Source organism: Grus americana, chromosome 6 (assembly GCF_028858705.1).
Source record: "Grus americana isolate bGruAme1 chromosome 6, bGruAme1.mat, whole genome shotgun sequence".
In the NCBI taxonomy this organism is placed as follows: domain Eukaryota; kingdom Metazoa; phylum Chordata; class Aves; order Gruiformes; family Gruidae; genus Grus; species Grus americana.
In genome coordinates this window covers 22066221-22085004 of record NC_072857.1, presented here as the reverse complement: position 1 = coordinate 22085004, position 18784 = coordinate 22066221, and the positions used below count along the sequence as shown (strand labels likewise).

The window sequence follows — 18784 nt, the reverse complement described above, 5'->3', positions numbered from 1 at the left end:
TTTGAAGTGATTATCACATTCTTTCTCAGCCTGTATTTTGCTAAGAAGTAAGTAACGATCTTTTGGGTTCCTTTAATCAGGAAGGATGCTCTCCCTTTTCCTCATCACTCTCTTCAGCCTGTCTGAACCAATGCACTTTGGAATTCAGATCAAAATTTCACAGCTTGAGCTTTTTCCCTCCCCAGTGTAAAAAATTAGTATGCCAAATGCAGGAGGTCTGGAAACACAGCCTAAAATTACAGATACTACAGGTGATGCAGCTGTAACAGAGCTAACCTTTGCAAACAAAACTTCATATCAAAAAGTACCACTGAACTGTCTTTGAACAGTCCACAGACCTCAATGATTTGTAAAAATCATTTAGCCAATTAATTTCAAAAAAAAAAAAGTCACAAAAATTCAAATTACTGGCAGGCAGTTTGTGACCAGAAATTTGACCAGATGAATTTTGTCAGATGAAGCATTCATTATTAATTTTTCCATCAGTTGTACAGTATAAAGTGTGTTTTGGTGCCTTCCTAATAAGGAAGCTTCACTGAAATTTAAGTAGAAATTAACTTTGGGATGAGCTAACAATAGAAATCTCTGTGACTCAAAAGATCCTTTTCTTTTAAAACTATCTAAATATTAAAATCCATATCACGCTGTTTTTCTGCTTGACCCTTAGCAGTGTGTTCTTTAGAAAGCTGTATTGCATTCATGTTTTTCTTAGCAGCAGTAAGAGAATTACCAATTTATGTAATCTGAAATGAAGTGCAAGTTTGTTTAATTTATTAAAAAAAAGAGAGTTTATTTTGGAAGTATGTGCTAGCTTATAGAAGGATCGTGATGAAAGAAATGGAACATGGCAGTGATGAAGCACATGTGTGTGTAGAGGTCAACAAACTATTGACAGTTCTTATCTTTATTTCCCACATGTTGCAAAGTTCCCTGTGTCTGTTTAGGTACACTTGTGGCCTTTTTATAAATTACACAATTTATATATGGAACAATTATGTAAGACAGAAATAGAAATATCCTGCTATGAAGCGCAATTCTTTTAAGCTATATGGGCTTATTTTTTCTTTTTAGATGGGATTTATACATTAAAAATAATATATTAAAAACATCTACAGATTTGGGGATTTTAAAAAAATTTATTTGCTGAAGGTCAGCACATCAGAAAAAGTTATTAAAGTATGCTGATTCCTTTCACGATAAAAGATTTTAATTATTGCTAATGATTACAAAGGAATAGGCATTTGCCATTTCTTTTCTACTATTTACTGTGATCCTCATTCTTGCTGTCACTGCTTACTTTACTAGGCCAGCACCAACTTTCAGCAGAAAGATTAAACTGAGCTGCATGCATTTGGTTACCCAGTATCTCTACAAAATAATGATATTGCTGGTCTCTGCCTACTTAGTTAGCGTGTTAAATGCTGCTAACTTCACGTTGATGGAAAAGCATTGACTCTAGGATCGCACCATTTCTAGCTTTACATGAGATGAAGAATGCTCATCTTACAAGATTATCTTTTTGCTTATTTTACTTTAAACTGCATTTCAGGTTGATATTAAAGATGGTAATGTATCAAGCTGGCTTGGAAACAAAGCAAGGAATTTATGTATATTAAAATCTTGTATTAATAAGATAAATTTGCATATTTAATACAATAATACATGAATTTTGTATGGATTACCATTTGTCATGTAAACCTGTATTAAGAACTGTAGAAGTTATATTAATGTCTATCTGATGAAGCTCCACAGATTTTTAGATCTGTATAGCTCAGCCAATTTGCTCTATTGGCCATTATACAAATGAAGAATAATCAGACTATATAGATTTGCACAGGAAGCAAGCCACAAAAAATTTTCTGTAGAACATAACTGGTTTAAATGAGACTATCAAACTTCTCCAGTACAGTCTAGCCGAGAGAATTCACATATCTGTATTTCAGAAGGATTCAGCAGTGTTGTACTGTGTACAATTAGAAAGAGAATAATGACTCCAGGGTATTGTATGCATTGGAAGAATTTCACATGAATCTATCTGTTCCTTGTAAATGTTTCAGAGAAGAGCACTGGCATGTGATATTCTTAGGAAAAAAAAAAAAAGGAAGAAGTCCAAGAATTTCACAGTCAGAGCTAGTTATGTGTCTTCAGGCAATTATTTGCCAAAACGTGTTTTTTGTGCTAAGACAAATGATATCTAAGCTCATGTTAAATGTGACAAATAGATCCAGCTGCCAGAGAGAAGAATGGAGAATAATTTTGAGACATGCAATGATGCTGTGATTTGTGGGCTTTCCTGCCAAAGTTTGCACTGCAAAATTTATATAAATGTATTAAGCAGCCAGTGAAGAAAATGAAAACAAAAAACAACCAAACAAAAAACTCTTTGATCTATTATAAAAGAGGGAATGGGTTACTGCTACCTTCTATGCAGCAGCAGCCTGGTTCCCTATCAAGTGGTAGCTTCTGCCTATGGAGAGAAGAGGTTGGAATTTGTTCTCCAAGGGCAAAATCACAAGGAAGAGGGGAACTGGCGTTCAGGGGATTGTCTTCCCATGTTCCCAAGCAGATGAGAAATGAAGTTGCTAACTCGTACTCTACAGCTCCCCAATGCATTTTCTCAGATCACCTGACTAGATGCCCTTTGTTAATAAGATTTAAGAATAAGGGTCCAAGTTTACCTAGAAGTAAATCTACTATAAGGGAATGTGTCTGCTCCCTTAGATATAAAACAAGAAAACACAGTACCACAGTTATCTTTATTATTAAAGATCAGCAATTGCTGCTGTGACATTGTACCTTGCTTGTGAGTCCTGCTTAATAGGCATTAGAACCCATTTTGGGTGTGTCCTGGAGAGTCCTCAGAGGTTTGTCCTGCTGGTTCCCATTCTCAGAGATCTGAAAAAGCTGCTCAGAGCAGCTGCATAAGTGATCCTGCCTCACGTACTTCCTCCTCCTTAGGGTTTGCTTGTACATGCATTCTGTGCAATCAGAAATTGCACAGTGCTGAAATTTTAAATGTTACAATAATCACAATAACTGACAACCTCACTCCTAGTGAGGTAACAAACTCTCTGGTAGGTGGTTGCAAAACGTCACTGGTAATGTTCAACCATTCTCAGCATCAGGGAGCTTTTGGGTCGGAGAGGGGAAGCATATCATAATGCCATTTTCTTGTTAAGAAACAACTCTGAATTACATTATATGTTTTCACAGTTGAACACCCGTTCCTTATTGCTGTAAGAGATAATATAATTTATGGAATTTCTCTGAACCCTGAGGAGAAGACGAATGATGCTATGATTCCAATAGCAGGAGTTCAAAATGGCGTTGATGTTGACTTTGATGACTCCGAACAGATGATTTATTGGGTTGAAAATCCGGTAAGTTAGTGTTTGTGTTCAAAACATGCACTAAAATAAGACTGAAATATATTAGCGTTGCAGGTAAGACTTTTGATAAATATAATTGAAAGGAATGAAAGGGGGGTTTCTCCCCCAGGATAAGATAAAGAAGGTTCATCTCTTAGTTTTCATCTTTGTCAGCTGAAATATTTGATTAATGCTATTTCTGGCTCAGGCAGAGACATGAGCAGGAAATATCAGAAAGCATTGACAGAATCATACTCTCACTCCCCCTTTGCTATAGTCCACTCTTTCTGTTGACTTGGGACTTAATTCTGCAAACACAGCCAGAACACTTCTCCGTGGGAACTGTATGTTGGACACAGTGGCACTAAACGTTAGAATGAAAATACATGCATCTAGTCTGAGCACTTAATCCACACAAGATTTATGGGTTTTTTTCCCCACCAGTTTCCCTTATGTTTTGCAGGTTTGAAGTAAAAATAAGTTTTAAAATCACTCATTTTAAAGCCTTTTCTGTGTCACTTATAAAGGAATTCTAACTTATTTATTCTTATTTATAACTTATTTATGAAGTATTTAAATAGACCTATTTAAGCAAACCTTTGCCCAAGAAACTACATAAACACTCAGGAATCTATTTGATCCTCTGTGCAGTCTGAAAAAATGTTCTTGACAGATCTTAGCCAACAGATAGAGCTGACATTTGCAAGAGGTTGAACAGTTGTGTAGGAGGTCATGGGCTGATATATCCATTAACAGAGCTGGCAAACGAAATGCCAGGTGCCTCTGCAGACTGAGTGCGGGTAAGTGCTGTATTTTGGTTAGGGCTTGAGCTCCAGCCTGACAAATGCGTGACAATGAGCTGTGCCCCCTATCTCTACCCCTGACCTGCAGGTCTCAGGCTGCTGTTACTCCCAAATAGAGCTGAGACACCTGTGACAGTCATGGCTCGCTCTCTGAAAAAAAGCTATTTATCTAGTTTCTAATGCCAGAAGCATATGCTTCTACTTTCGTATTTGTAGTTCTTGTCCATTACCACAAGGCTTCTTCCTTAACACCCTGTTGGATTTGTCTACGCTTGCATAGTTTGTAGCTGTAATTTTACTGGCAGTGTTGGCAACAGTTGAAGCTGTAGTTAGAGCTCAAGTGTACATTCATCAGCTTGTTCACCCTATCTGAAGCAAACTCAGGAAAAAGAGATAAATATCAGAGTCCTTCCTACTCTATTTGAAAAACACTTCCTAAGCATGTAAAGTTCCATAATTTATTGACTGTAAATGTCAATAATAGGCAGGAGAATTCCTAACTGTCTTTTAAAGTTCCTATCATACTAGACACTGTTATGAATATTCAACATTCATCAGGCCCTCAAAATAGGGTTTTTACAGTACCAAAAGTTATCCTATTTTCCTTCTTTTTTTCTTTAGGCCTAGGGATTCAAGGACAGGTTAGTTTGCAAATAGCACTACATTCTTAGCATTCGGCAAGCAGCACTCTACTGGTGTCTAAGAAATTCTACCTATTTAAGCCAGCAGTGAATTCGACCTGCAGTTCTTGTTCAGATTTTTGCTATCTGATATGTCGATTCCTTTTTGAAGCACCATTTTCAATTCTGCCCTGAGATACTTAGACAGTGTACTGATATCATGGTAACAAAGCAATTAAGAGTATTGTAATGGTTTAACCCCAGCCAGCAACTAAGCGCCATGCAACTGCTTGCTCACTCTTCCCCTGTGGGATGAGGAAGAGAATCAGAAGAGTGAAAGTGAGAAAACTCGTGGGTTGACATAAAGGTAGTTTAATAGGTAAAGCAAAAGCTGATTCAAGTGCTGCAAAGTTCAGGCTATAATCGTGTGCTGTATGTTCTGTCCCTTCGAGTTGGCAGTGCCCGTTTTTCCAGCAAAGTGCCAGAGCAGAGCAGACCTACTGCATGTGTTGCCTCAGGGAAGAACTGGGCTGGTGGGTCCCAGTGTTACCTTGTCTGGAAGCCTGCACCACAGAGTGAGATCTTCCCAGGACAGGTGCAGCATGTCTGCATCAGTGGAGGAGGAAGTAATTCGTGAGGAGAGAGAAGCAGATTTCAGCCCTTGCTCGCAGCTCCACTAACCCTACTGATCTCTTCTCCAAAAGCCTTAATGATGTGCGATAGCTGCTGGTATTTCAATTCTTTATTAATACGAGTTGTGAAAGATTCACGTGATAATACTCAGGACTTCTGCAGAACTCCTGGAAAACTGACATAACCTGAAGAAAGCTCAGGGAGGCAGCTATAGTAACCACTTCAGACCTTTACCTGGCTTGTCTCTCTGTTTCGTGCTTGTTTATATAGAATCATAGAATGGTTTGAGTTGGAAGGGACCTTAAAGATCACCTAGTTCCAACCCCCCCTGCTGCGGGCAGGGACACCCTCCACTAGACCACGTTGCCCAAAGCCTCATCCAACCTGGCCTTAAACACTTCCAGGGATGGGGCCTCCACAACCTCTCTGGGCAACCTGTTCCAGTACCTCACCACTCTAACAATAAAGAATTTCTTTCTAACATCTAATCTAAATTGACCCTCCTTCAGCTTGAACCCATTACCCCTTGTCTTGTCACTACACTCCCTGATAAACAGTCCCTCACCAGCTTTCCTGTAGGCCCCCTTCAGGTACTGGTAGGCTGCTCTAAGGTCTCCCCAGAGCCTTCTTTTCTCCAGGCTGAACAACCCCAACTCTCTCAGCCTGTCCTCACAGGAGAGGTGCTCCAGCCCTCCGATCAGCTTTGTGGCCCTCCTCTGGACTCGCTCCAACAGCTCAATGTCTCTCCTGTACTGGGGCCCCCAGAGCTGGATGCAGTACTCCAGGTGGGGTCTCACAAGAGTGGAGTAGAGGGGCAGGATCACCTCCCTCCACCTGCTGGTCATGCCTCTCTTGATGCAGCCCAGGACACAGTTGGCTTTCTGGGCTGCAAGCGCACACTGCCGGCTCATGTTGAGCTTCTCATCGATCAATACCCCCAAGTCCTTCTCCTCGGGGCTGCTTTCAATCCATTCCTCGCCCAGCCTATAGTCATGCTTGGGATTGTGCCGACCCACGTGCAGGACCTTGCACTTGGCCTTGTTGAACTTCATGCGGTTTGCATGGGCCCACCTCTGTCAAGGTCCCTCTGGATGGCATCCCTTCCCTCCAGCCTGTCGACCACACCACACAGCTTGGTGTCATTGGCAAACTTGCTGAGGGTGCACTCGATCCCGCTGTCCATGTCGCCGACAAAGATGTTGAACTGTGCTCGTCCCAGTACCAATCCCTGAGGAACACCACTCGTCACCGTTCTCCACTTGGACATTGAGCCGTTGATCACAACTCTTTGATTGTGACCATCCAGCCAATTCCTTATCCACCGCGTGGTCCATCCATCGAATCCATGTCTCTCCAATTTAGAGACAAGGATGTCGTGTGGGACAGTGTCAAATGCCTTGCACAAGTCCAGGTAGATGACGTCAGCTGCCCTTCCCTTATCCACAGACGTTGTAACCCCATCATAGAAGGTCACCAAGTTTGTCAGGCACGATTTGCCCTTAGTGAAGCCGTGTTGGCTGTCACCAATCACCTCCTTGTTTTCCATGTGCCTGAGCATAGTCTCCAGGAGGGTCTGCTCCATGATCTTGCCAGACATGGAGGTGAGACTGACCAGCCTGTAGTTCCCTGGGTCTTCCTTTTTACCCTTCTTAAAAATGGGGGTTAGGTTCCCCCTCTTCCTGTCGGCGGGAACTTCGCCAGACTGCCAGGACTTCTCAAATATGATGGAGAGTGGCCTGGCCACTTCATCCGCCAGTTCCCTCAAGACCCGCGGATGCATCTCATCAGGTCCCATGGACTTGTGCACCTTCGGGTTCCTTAGATATTCTCGAACCTGATCTTCTCCTACAGTGGGTGGTTCTGCATCCTCCCAGACCCTGCCTTCTGCGACCTGGGCAGTGTGGCTCAAGGATTTGCCAGTGAAGACTGAGGCAAAGAAGTCATTGAGCACCTCAGCCTTCTTCATATCCTGGGCAACCAGGTCACCCATTTCATTCCAGAGGGGACCCACATTTTCCCTCATCCTCACTGACATACCTATAGAAGCTTTTCTTGTCCTTGACATCCCTGGCCAGACTAATTTCTGTCAGGGCTTTGGCTTTCCTAACCTGCTCCCTGGCTGCTCAGACAGTTTCTCTGTATTCTTCCCAGGCTACCTGCCCTTGCTTCCACCCTCTGTAGGCTTCCTTTTTTTGTTTGACTTTGCTCAGGAGCTCCTTGTTCATCCATGGGGGCCTCTTGGTGTTTTTGCTTTAGCATCACATGCTGCAGCTGATACTATAGAATCTGCAAGTCATAAGTTATCGTTTCAAGGGTTACCCTTATGAAGAAAGCTGCAAGGATAATCAGTCTTAATTCTTGCTATTACAGCTTATTATAAGTTTGATTCTTAAATATTTATGTATGGAGAAAACACTATTTTCCTTTACTAGATTTCAGGTGTATTTAAGATGGTTAACTGAGGTATCCTGGTAAAAAAATCTTTTGATAATGAAATACAAATTACAGAAATGTGACTGCATAGCTTAAATATATACAGTTCAACCTTATAAAATATAGTAATTTTATTTCTGTCAATCAGGTTTTGGTTGGTGAATGATAATACCTCTACACTGGATAATTATGATTTACAATAATATTTTTATCATGTTGATGCATTGAGCATATACAAATACATTTCTCGCTACTGGATTTTCATTTTGTTAGAAAATATTGTAATATGAAGTGCTCATGTAGTTGGAATAGAGCAGTATTTTCTGCTCTTGACATTTTTTCACTTCTGTTATCTTTTTTCCCAAGGGTGAAATTCACAGAGTGAGGTCCGATGGAGCCAACAGGACAGTTTTTGCTCCAGCAGCTATTATTGGTGCTCCTATTGGTCTGGCATTGGACTGGATATCTGCAAACCTGTATTACAGTAACCCAGGGACACAGTCAATTGAGGTAATTATTTAAGAGGGACAATTGAAAAGTAAGAGCTTAGATTTTTCACTGCTGTGTATACAGGCTGAAATTAGGGGGTTTTTTTTAAGTGAAAAACTGAACTTGAATTTATTTTAAAATGCAAACAGTCTGTAGAAAAATACTTTACAAAGTTGAAGAGATAAACCTAAATTTGAGCATAGTCAAAAAGATTGAAAGCAGTATATTCTGGGAAACTATTTGTGCATAGATCTCTTACCCACCCCGCCAGTCATAAGGCTTCTGGTGTTTGACACACCTCTCCGATCACTAGAGTTACTATTATTATTACTATTCTCAACGTCAAATCAATGATCCCAGTGCAGTGCCTCTGATAGTAAAGTAATGTTGCCATCAAGTGCAGTAAGATCCATTCCCAAATGCTTTGATATCATATTATGTACCTTTCTGGTGACTAGCAGTCTGATGGTAAGTGAAGGATAAAATTGCCATTTGGTGTGGGGAAATAGAGGATAAGCAGTAAGTAATACAGTAATGACTGTGAATAAGCCACATCATTAATGTCCTTGTCCCAAAATATAAATACATACTATTAAATTAAAAGGCAGCTAATTTAGAGAGTATTCCATTTTATTTGTTTAAATCATCATTTCATCAAACCGTTCAGCCTGTAATACTTTCAAGATATAATGGAAGCTGAAAGATTAACTATTTTTATACCTAGGATGCTTATTTGTTAACATAGACAGGTTTTAGCTGCAAGCATGTTAGAGAGGTGCATGTTAGAGAAGGGAGATGGTTAGAGTACAGAACAATGTGTTTGTCCTTCACAGTATTTGAGAGTCTTCAGCAATTTCAACTCCCTGTGTATTTAGGCTTCCTTCCTTTAATTTGAAAATCTATCATAAGTTCTGTATTGCATGCTCTGATGAGTTCAATATTTGCATAGGTCCTGAAGCTGCATGGTGATATAATGTACAGGAAAACACTGATTACCAATGATGGCACCTCTCTGGGAGCTGGCACGCCGATTGGTTTGACAGTTGATCCAGCAAGAGGGTAAATTTCAAAAGTTGCTGTTGTCTTTGCACATGAGTATATTCTCCACATTTTTCTTCATTTTTAGGTTCTTCAGCTTCCGTCCTGGATTTAACAAGGTTTTGGGTTTTTTTCATATTTGTGCAGAATTTATTTATTTTCTTTAAGCCCTAGAAAATAATTGCATGGCTTCATAAATTGTTGCACAGACGTTTGTTCTCCTTAATTTACCATATGCTTATATGGTAAAATTTTTTAATCAAAAAGGAGCACAGAATATTATGATTGTGGAAAAAAATCTCTGAAAAATGGGAACCTGAAGTAAAGAGAACTCTAAAGACTTTCTTGTGATGTCTGTTTGGAGGCCTATTGGTAGTCAAAAGACACACTACATGGCAAGAATGTCACATGTTAAATAGCATAGCACTAAATACAGTTTTACTGTTCTCTCCCAAAAAGAGCTGTAACTTGCTTTTTTTTCAACAGAGTAGTAAAAATTGTAATATGATTCTGCGATATTTTTTTTCCTCCCCAAAATCAGTGTTCCATAGGACCGTATCAGTAATGAGACAGTTCTGCTGGTGAATTGACATGCTTTCAGATGAATTGATGTCTCACTTTTTGTCCCTAGTTGGGAGTCTGCCTGCCATATGCCCTAGGTGTTCTTCAGCAACTGAGGCCAGAGCAGTGCACGTATTCCCTAGAACCAGATAATGGAATTCTGTTTCATACAGATTTTTTGAACTTGTAGTTTTAATTCCAAACTGGAACCAAACTAACTGCTGAAACTTGCAGCCATCTGTGAAACGGAATTGTTATTCTCCTGCTTTCTTGTTGTTGTCCTAATACTCTACTGAGTTTACTTGCTGATGGTACTGTGGGATGATACAGGGGGGGATATGGATTTCTAAATATGATTTAACAGGCATGTTCTCTTTTTCAAGAGAAACAGACATTTTTCAAGAGAACAAACATTGTTCTCTTTTCTCTTTTTTCAAACAAGATCTCTTTTCATTGTGGCCTGGTTCAAAGTGATCTCTGTTCAGCACATGCTGAAGTATTTGGCTGAGGAAGGAGATGGATTTAAGCACATGCTTAATGGACTGTGGTCCATTGATCTCTGTTATCAGCTTTGCTAACAGATGTGATAATGTGTGTTACAGGAAGCTGTACTGGACAGACCAGGGAACTGACAGTGGAGTCCCAGCAAAGATTGCCAGTGCAAACATGGATGGATCAGGCATACAAACCCTCTTCACTGGCAACCTTGACCATGTAGAGTTCATTACCATTGACATTAAGGAGCAAAAGTTGTACTGGGCAGTCACAAGCACAGGAGTGGTAGGAGACTTTTTTAATAATTGCTTTTTTACCTGATTGTCTATCTCTGCCTCTGTGGTTCACATGAGTAATTCGGTTACTTTAGTTTACTCATGTAATGGAGTTGCAGGACTGAGCAAAATGTGAATAATGGTTGTTACTAGTTACTCTTAAAAATATATGATGAATTTGAATGACACCCCAGAAATCATTATTGGCATCCTGCTGACCCTTTCCTTCCTACCTTGTACATAAAGATCTCATGCATGAAGAGATTTTAGTAGCATATGTTACATTTCAATTTTGTATTGTAACCTTAAACTTTTATTATAAGAAATGTAATATTAAGCTTTAAACTGATTTCTTAGATTGAGAAAGGCAATGTGGATGGTACAAATCGTGTGACTCTGGTGGTTCATCTTTCTCATCCATGGGGAATTGCTGTGTATGATACCTTTCTGTACTATACTGATCGAGATTATGAAGTTATTGAACGAGTTGACAAGTCCACTGGAGCAAACAAAGTAGTACTGAGAGATAATGTCCCAAGACTGAAGTGCCTACGTGTGTATTACAGAGACAGTGAGTATTTGCTAAAGAGGTATTTCAGGATATCCAACTTGTGAAAACTTGAACTTCCCTCAGACACAGGATGTGTGCTCTGTCAAAGGAAATGGTTTGATAAGGCTTTCAGGAAAAGTGTCAGAAGCATTTTACCTGGTTTTGGTAAAGAGATGTTCCACCATCTAGTTAAGGCATCTATTGGCACATGTAGTTTGACTAAAATGTTATCAATGTAATATTGACTAAATGACAAATGTTGTTACTCTGGCTTCAAATTTATATATCTGTTTTATCTGATTCTTGGCCCCATTGATCTTAGATGCAAGAAACCAGCAAATCCATTGCTAACACTTAAGTGCTAAAAGGTACAGTGATGAAGATCTTTATTTTTGTCAGCTGGTTGTTAATACTATGCAAGTATATGACTTTGGTTATATATCTGCACAAGTTTGTGATGATGCAGTTCAGATTTTTATGTCTTGCCATGTGTGTCTTTCACAGATTCTGCTGGTTCCTCAAATGGCTGCAGTAATAATATTGGAGTTTGCCAGCAGCTTTGCCTGCCTGTACCTGGTGGATTATTCTCCTGTGCCTGTGCTACTGGCTTTCAGCTAAATCCTGATAACAGAACCTGTTCCCCTTACAGTTCATTTGTAATTGTTTCTATGCTTTCTGCAATTAAAGGATTTAGTTTAGAGACATCTGATCACTCTGAAGCCATGGTACCACTGGCAGGAAGAGGTATGTGAATATTATAATAGGAAAAGAAATCTTGTAATACCTAATATTTTGGCATTTCTTGCTGGCATAGCACGTGTTTTAAATAAGTTAGTTTATGTCAAAGATAATTAATTATTACTTTTCAAAATATTTCAGGACGAAATGCGCTTCATGTGGATGTTCACATGCCTTCTGGCTTCATTTACTGGTGTGATTTCAGTAGCACAATTTCTTCTCAGAATGCAATACGTAAAATTAAACCTGATGGTTCTTATTTTAGAAATGTTGTTACAAATGGAATAGGACGAAATGGGATCCGTGGCATTGCAATTGATTGGGTAGCAGGTAAGCATAGCTGAATTTAGGAGAATGTGATTCTTTACAGATGGTAAAATTTTTAGACTACCATAAACAGATCCGAATGGGACTATTTTGAATGGACGTCCTATGATTCTAACTTGTATGTCTGTGGACTGATTTTAAAACAAGAGGAAGTAATGAATGGCTCTTATGTTTATACATATGTGTAAAAATGGAAGTTTATCAGAGCAGATGTATAGAACCTTTTATCTCATGATGCTTTCATATTTGTATTGGGTCTCTGTTCTTGTCTGTGTATTCATAAGTAGCTGTTATCCAGTGTACTACTGTACTTTACTACCATAGTGAAAAACATGTACCAGAGAAGAGTGCACAGAAGTTGTCCGATGACATTGTTAATAAGAAAGAAGGACCCTTCATCTAGTCTCAGATTGCTGTGTACTAATCCTATAAATTATAATGAAAAGTAAGCAAGCAGAAGAAATACTTTGTCTTTGAACTTTAATTTTACCACTTGCACTTCATGTTCCTATTTAATGATATTGGAGATTAATTCAAGTATTAAGTCTTCAGAAAGTGTTCATCAACGCTAAGTAGCTGACCATTGCCATTAATAACTTTATTTTATGCGTATGCCCACTATACGTATGTTTTGAAAAAATTCTTTCTGTTGATTGATAGGCTTGTTGGGATAAGATTTAAAATAATGATCTACTGTGTACGCTTAATTTAGTTACCGTATACAGTGCTGTGCTGTAACATGGATTTCATAGTTGTGTGTTGTAAAAGGTAAAGGACTAAGAGTATGGAAGGGCAAGCCAAAGGCTTAGATTAAGAAAAAAAAGTACGCATACAGAACAACTGTAGTTAATGCACTTTTGATCTTATATCACTTATTTTCCCCATGGAAATCAATGAGGATTTAGAAATTAATTGACTATTGTCAGTTTGGATGTCTTCTAATTCCTCAAAGTGTAGGCAAGTACCTTATGCTTCCAACTACTAAGAAGTTGATGGTTATTCATTTTATGGTTTAGTTTTCTATCAGCTCATGTTTCTCAGGTGTTGATGCTATGTATCACCTTTCTGTTTTGTTTTTCTACTTTTTTTTTCTTCTTCTTTAAATACAGGAAATCTTTATTTTACAAATGCATTCCTGACAGAGACTTTTATAGAAGTTTTGCGTTTAAACACAACTTATCGCCGTGTTCTGCTTAAAACTACCATAGATATGCCGAGGCACATAGTAGTTGACCCAAAAACCAGATACCTGTTCTGGGCAGATTATGGGCAAAATCCGAAGATCGAACGTGCGTTTCTTGACTGCACCAACAGAACAGTTCTAGTGTCTGAGGGCATTGTCACACCTCGTGGGCTGGCTATAGATCACAGCAATGGCTATATTTACTGGGTGGATGATTCCTTAGATATGATTGCAAGAATTCAGCCTGATGGTGGTGATGTTGAAATTGTGCGTTACGGCAGTCGCTATCCAACTCCATATGGTATCACTGTCTTTGGAAATTCTATGATCTGGGTGGATCGGAACCTGAAAAAAGTCTTCCAAGCCAGCAAGGAGCCAGGCAATACCGATCAGCCAACAGTAATACGAGACAACATTAATTGGCTAAGGGATGTTACCATTTACAACAGTAATTTCCAGTCACGTTCACCCCTTGATGTCAACAACAATCCTTGCCTGGACAACAACGGAGGCTGTTCTCATCTGTGTTTTGCGCTGCCTGACATCCAGATGCCCAAATGTGGTTGTGCCTTTGGAATGCTAGGCAGTGATGGCAAGAGATGTTCCATTTCAACTGATGATTACTTGATTTTTGCTCTTGAGAATGCCCTTAGAAGTATCCACCTAGATCCTGAAAATCACAGTCCTCCCTTCCGCGCAGTCAATGTGTTAAGAACTGCAGTGGCCCTGGATTTTGACAGCGTAAACAACCGAATATATTTTACACAAAGTTACCCTTCAGGAACAGGAAGAATCAGTTATGTTAGTATTTACGCAGGAATTGGCTCTCCAACAGTAGTTGCATCTGGTAAGTGCACTGAGATGTGATACAAAGTAATTGGATATTGAGAAAAATGGACTGCAGCATCTAGCACTAGCTCAGTGGGTATTTTTATGCTAATTGTCAAGGGAGACTATTTAGTTAAGATCTCTGATTAAATGCTCCATTTGACTCTTCTCATTTTTTTCCACTACTGAGATTCTTATTTCGTCTTGATCACAATGAAATGGAAATATAAAACTGGTTAAATATTTTAAATAAAATTATATGGAATAAATTAAAATTATATATAGTAAATTAATATTATGGAGTGAGGGATGAACCTGCTACCTGGAGAACAGCAACCAGAATTTAGGTCTATGTGAGGAAAAGGTTTTTGTAACCCTCCTGAATACACAGGAGTGTATTCAGTCCTAAGTATTAGTTCTTCAGATTTTTAAATGGACAAATTTGCTTTGATACCAATGGTATTTGAAGGAGATCTTTGGTGTTGCCACATTATAATAGGCAAAGAGTATTGCAGTATCTTGGGAAAACATACTGAACTTGTGTGTGTTTGCCTGCATGTGTCTAAGACCTGGGGACTCCAGATGGCATAGCCTTTGACTGGATCAACAACAGAGTTTACTACAGTGACTACCTCAATCAAACTATCAGCTCAATGGCTGTGGATGGCTCTAACCGCACGGTGATTGCCCGGGTTCCACGACCAAGAGCCATTGTATTAGACCCCTGCAGAGGGTATGTGTTGCACTTTGTACACTTTATTTTGACTGGAGGTGAAACTGCAATTTAGACTTTGACAAGGACTGCCAGATACTTTACCTGCTCTAGGTGAACCTACTTTAGTAGGGGTGTTTGGACTAGGTGATCTCCAGAGGTCCCTTCCAACCTCTATCGTTCTGTGATTCTGAGCCCTAAGTTCCAGCTGCGCATCACCATGCTAGATCTAACTCTTTAGGTTTCAGTTTTCTAAGCTAATATCAGCTTCGGAGATTTGAATTTTCTTCTGAGATTTTTAGAACATTTATGAATGTGTAGTACATGAGGCTCCATTTAGTGAGGGTAGGAGCCAGGTACTGTGGGTAAATGAGAACGATGTTCAAAGCAGGTGTTTGTCAAGCAACTAACCATCCTCCATTTGCTGTGTAAGGCAGAAAAACAAAGGGTATTTGTTGAAATCAAGATTTCTTCAAGAATATCATATCATGATAGTCAGGTGGCACTGCCAAGAGATCTCTCTACTTAGTCTAGTATGATCTTTCCCTTTTTCTGCTGTATTTCCTGAGTGCCTCAGAAGAATTCTTGTTTCAGTGTCAAAACATTCCCTGTGAAGCTGAGGGCATTACTGTATTATACTGTATTTCTAATTTCATTACTAATTATACTGTATTTCAAACGAAGAAAGATAGGAAGGAGATTAATTGACTTTACTGGATTCTCATAGGAGCTGGAAAAACTTTTCTGAAATTCACTCCAGTGGACCCCAGTGATCCCTGTTAGAAGATTCCCCTGTCAGTATAGAGGAAGAAATTCTTTTCCACTGTTTTTGCACTGCACATTTCAGTGAGGGACACCAGGGTGGAAATACCCTGGAGCAGATAAGAGCTTTGTGAGCTTTATTTGCTGAAAATATAACCTTGCAATCATGTTATTGACAGGTATATGTACTGGACTGACTGGAGTTCAAATGCAAAGATAGAACGGGCTACACTTGGAGGAAACTTCAGAACACCTATTGTGAGCACCAATTTGGTATGGCCAAACGGGCTCACCCTGGACTATGAAGAACAGCAGCTATACTGGGCTGATGCAAATCTGTATGTATTGATAACACACTTGTTGGTTTACATTTGGTTAGTTTTTTAATAGATCTATTATTTATTTTTCCTCATTTTTAAACTGTTTTTCAGCGTTTCAGTTGGATTTCGTACTTTGTATTTGAATGTTAGGAGTTACTTAATAGCAATGCAATGTCAAGCCTTGATATTGATGTGGAACTACTCTGCAAGAAATTGTTTTATTATGCCACAGTGTAGATTTAGTCCACTGTTTTATGGCATTTTTACTCACTGGCAGTTTGTTTATTATGTGCAACTCAGGACTTTTAAAGGCATCTTCTCTAACAAATACAATCCCAGTGCACATTTTACATCATTCATTGCCCGTGGTTACTTCCTCTCACGTGTTGAATTTGGCATGATGTTCTTGCTGTTGCCTACCAGGCAGAGCTCTACCCTTCAATTTCTGCAGTCAGCAGGATAGTTTTTAAAAATAATTTAGTTTGTACCCATTGAAATTCTCTTGTGGTCTTAGAGAAATCACTACAGCGATCAGACCTTTCCACTCTGGTTCCTTCAGCGTAGCAAGTTCTTTTGCAGGCTTCTCCTTTGCTATGACAGAAAAGTGATGTCTGCAATGTAATAACTCTTATGGCATGTGCCTCTAATGGATCTTCTGTGAGGAAGGCAGTCTTACGTGGATTCATCTGTGTGCAAGAGCGCAGGGCATCTGTAAGGAGACCCTCTGTTTTAAGGGGAATGCAGGATGTCAGATGAGACATCCTCTTTTCTCTTTCAAACTGTAGTTATTGGAGGTAGGGGAGCATATGCTTAAACAGTGTGAAGTCGTCTTTATTCTGACTTTCATGAGGAGAGCCTTTACACTTTTCAGAAGGTAAGATATGAAGACCAGATACTCAAAAATGACAGTGATCTTTAGGTCTGAATGCATCAAGAGAACGCAAAGGTGAGCCATATATTCCCCTCCATTTTTACTCTCGCTTATTCTCCTCTTGTTTATGCTAGTCTCCCAGAGGTGCTATCCCTCTTTCTTTAAAGTAGTGTTTCTATTCTTTTGTTCTAGACCCTCCTGTTGCCTTGTAACTATTGTGATACCATTGGGTACACATGCAACTCTTGAGATACACTGACCTTTGCTGAGGTGGTCATTAAGGGCGGGAATGGCTGAAGGGGAGAAGCGGTGACAGGGTGGTTGTGTGTCAGTAGTGCTGTCTGTGTGAGTAAAGAATGGTTCACACAGAGCAGAACATGTCTATCGCAGAACTTGGAGTTGAATTCTGATTTTCTAGGGTTCCTTGCAGTCTTGTTTGTTGGAATTTTATCACTGCAAACACTGTTCCTAAGGTAGAATCACAACTGGAAGATCAACTAGGAAGAAATGTTTACATATGCTATATATTTGTGGGTATTAGGTGTTATATATGTGGTGGTTATTATATATTAGAACTGTTTTTCCCTCCTATATTCTTATGTGAGAAATAGCAGAAAATGCATGTTTATATTCTCGTGAATTTGCTTGTATTTTCTGATTGTGTAAATTTGGATCTGCAGAAGATAGATAAAACTGAATGAAAACACGTCCCATTTCATGGGACTGTTGGTTTTCTCCTGGTGCAAGAAGTCATTAACATTACACCCATTCCAAAAGTGTATTCTGTCATGAAGTTTTGCATTCATTTTAGGTCTCAGTAGTGTAGTTGTTTAAACATTTCAATCTCCATCCCGATTACTTCCAGCACATTATTGTGTCAGTAGTACAGAGCTGCTACTCTGCATCACTGTTGAAGCTATAGATTGGAAAATTTGAAATTTTTGACTCATAACAGCACTCTACATATTGGTGCACATTACTGAAGTGGTGGATGCTAGTTCCTGGACTAATTTTAGGGCATGGCTTTAAACATAAGTTAAAATACTTCTTTCTTTTAAGATGTAATAATTTCTTTGTTATTTTAGGCAGAAGATTGAGCGTTGCACTCTCACTGGTACAAATCGTGAGGTAGTTGTTAGTACTGCTCTGCATCCATTTGCAATGACATTGTTTGATCAGCACATATATTGGACAGACTGGAACACACGAAGCATTTACCGAGCTAATAAGTACGATGGTTCAGATCAGATCGTAATGATCATGAATCTTCCACAAAGACCGATGGATATTCATGTCTGGGCAAAAAGTAAGCAGCAGCAGTGTACTAACCCTTGCAACCAGTTCAATGGTGGCTGCAGTCACATCTGTGCACCAGGTAAGCTCTTGTGCTTTATGACTGTAAGCTATTCGTGTTGCCTGTATTAGATTCATAGTGTAACAATTTTAGTCACAGGGGGACAGCTGAGATATTTCTTAGTGTTCTTAAATGTTTAAAATTTATTTTATTTATAAATGCAATCAAAATGACTGCCATTCAAAGTCATGGTATTTTGCCAACACTACTGAGGGTTGTGTCTGAGAATCCTCACAAATAAAAATTATGGGATTCTCTAATTTATAACCCCAGAAAACAATGTTTTGGTTTGACTTTTTTTTTTCCTTTTTTTTTCCCCTCTGGGATGAGACATGAAGTGAGCTCTGCAGCATATAGAGGAATGCATACCGATATGCTATATACTGAACAGCTGTTTCCTACCACATATTTAAAAAATTTTCAT

General features: G+C 39.2%; 1 protein-coding gene across 3 annotated transcripts in view; it reads left to right on the top strand.

Moving 5' to 3' along the window:
• LRP2 (LDL receptor related protein 2) overlaps positions 1-18784 on the top strand; it is a 130624-nt gene that overhangs the window by 64102 nt on the left and 47738 nt on the right. For all 3 annotated transcript variants that reach the window (XR_008577639.1, XM_054829946.1, XM_054829947.1), the window contains exons 32-42: positions 3214-3380; positions 8224-8367; positions 9296-9405; positions 10548-10725; positions 11073-11286; positions 11770-12009; positions 12145-12333; positions 13440-14360; positions 14909-15074; positions 15995-16153; positions 18092-18381. Coding sequence is in view for 2 of the 3 variants with exons in the window: in XM_054829946.1 (XP_054685921.1) it covers positions 3214-3380; positions 8224-8367; positions 9296-9405; positions 10548-10725; positions 11073-11286; positions 11770-12009; positions 12145-12333; positions 13440-14360; positions 14909-15074; positions 15995-16153; positions 18092-18381 (2778 nt within the window). In the remaining variant the exon portion in view is untranslated. The remainder of the gene's footprint in view (positions 1-3213; positions 3381-8223; positions 8368-9295; positions 9406-10547; positions 10726-11072; positions 11287-11769; positions 12010-12144; positions 12334-13439; positions 14361-14908; positions 15075-15994; positions 16154-18091; positions 18382-18784) is intronic.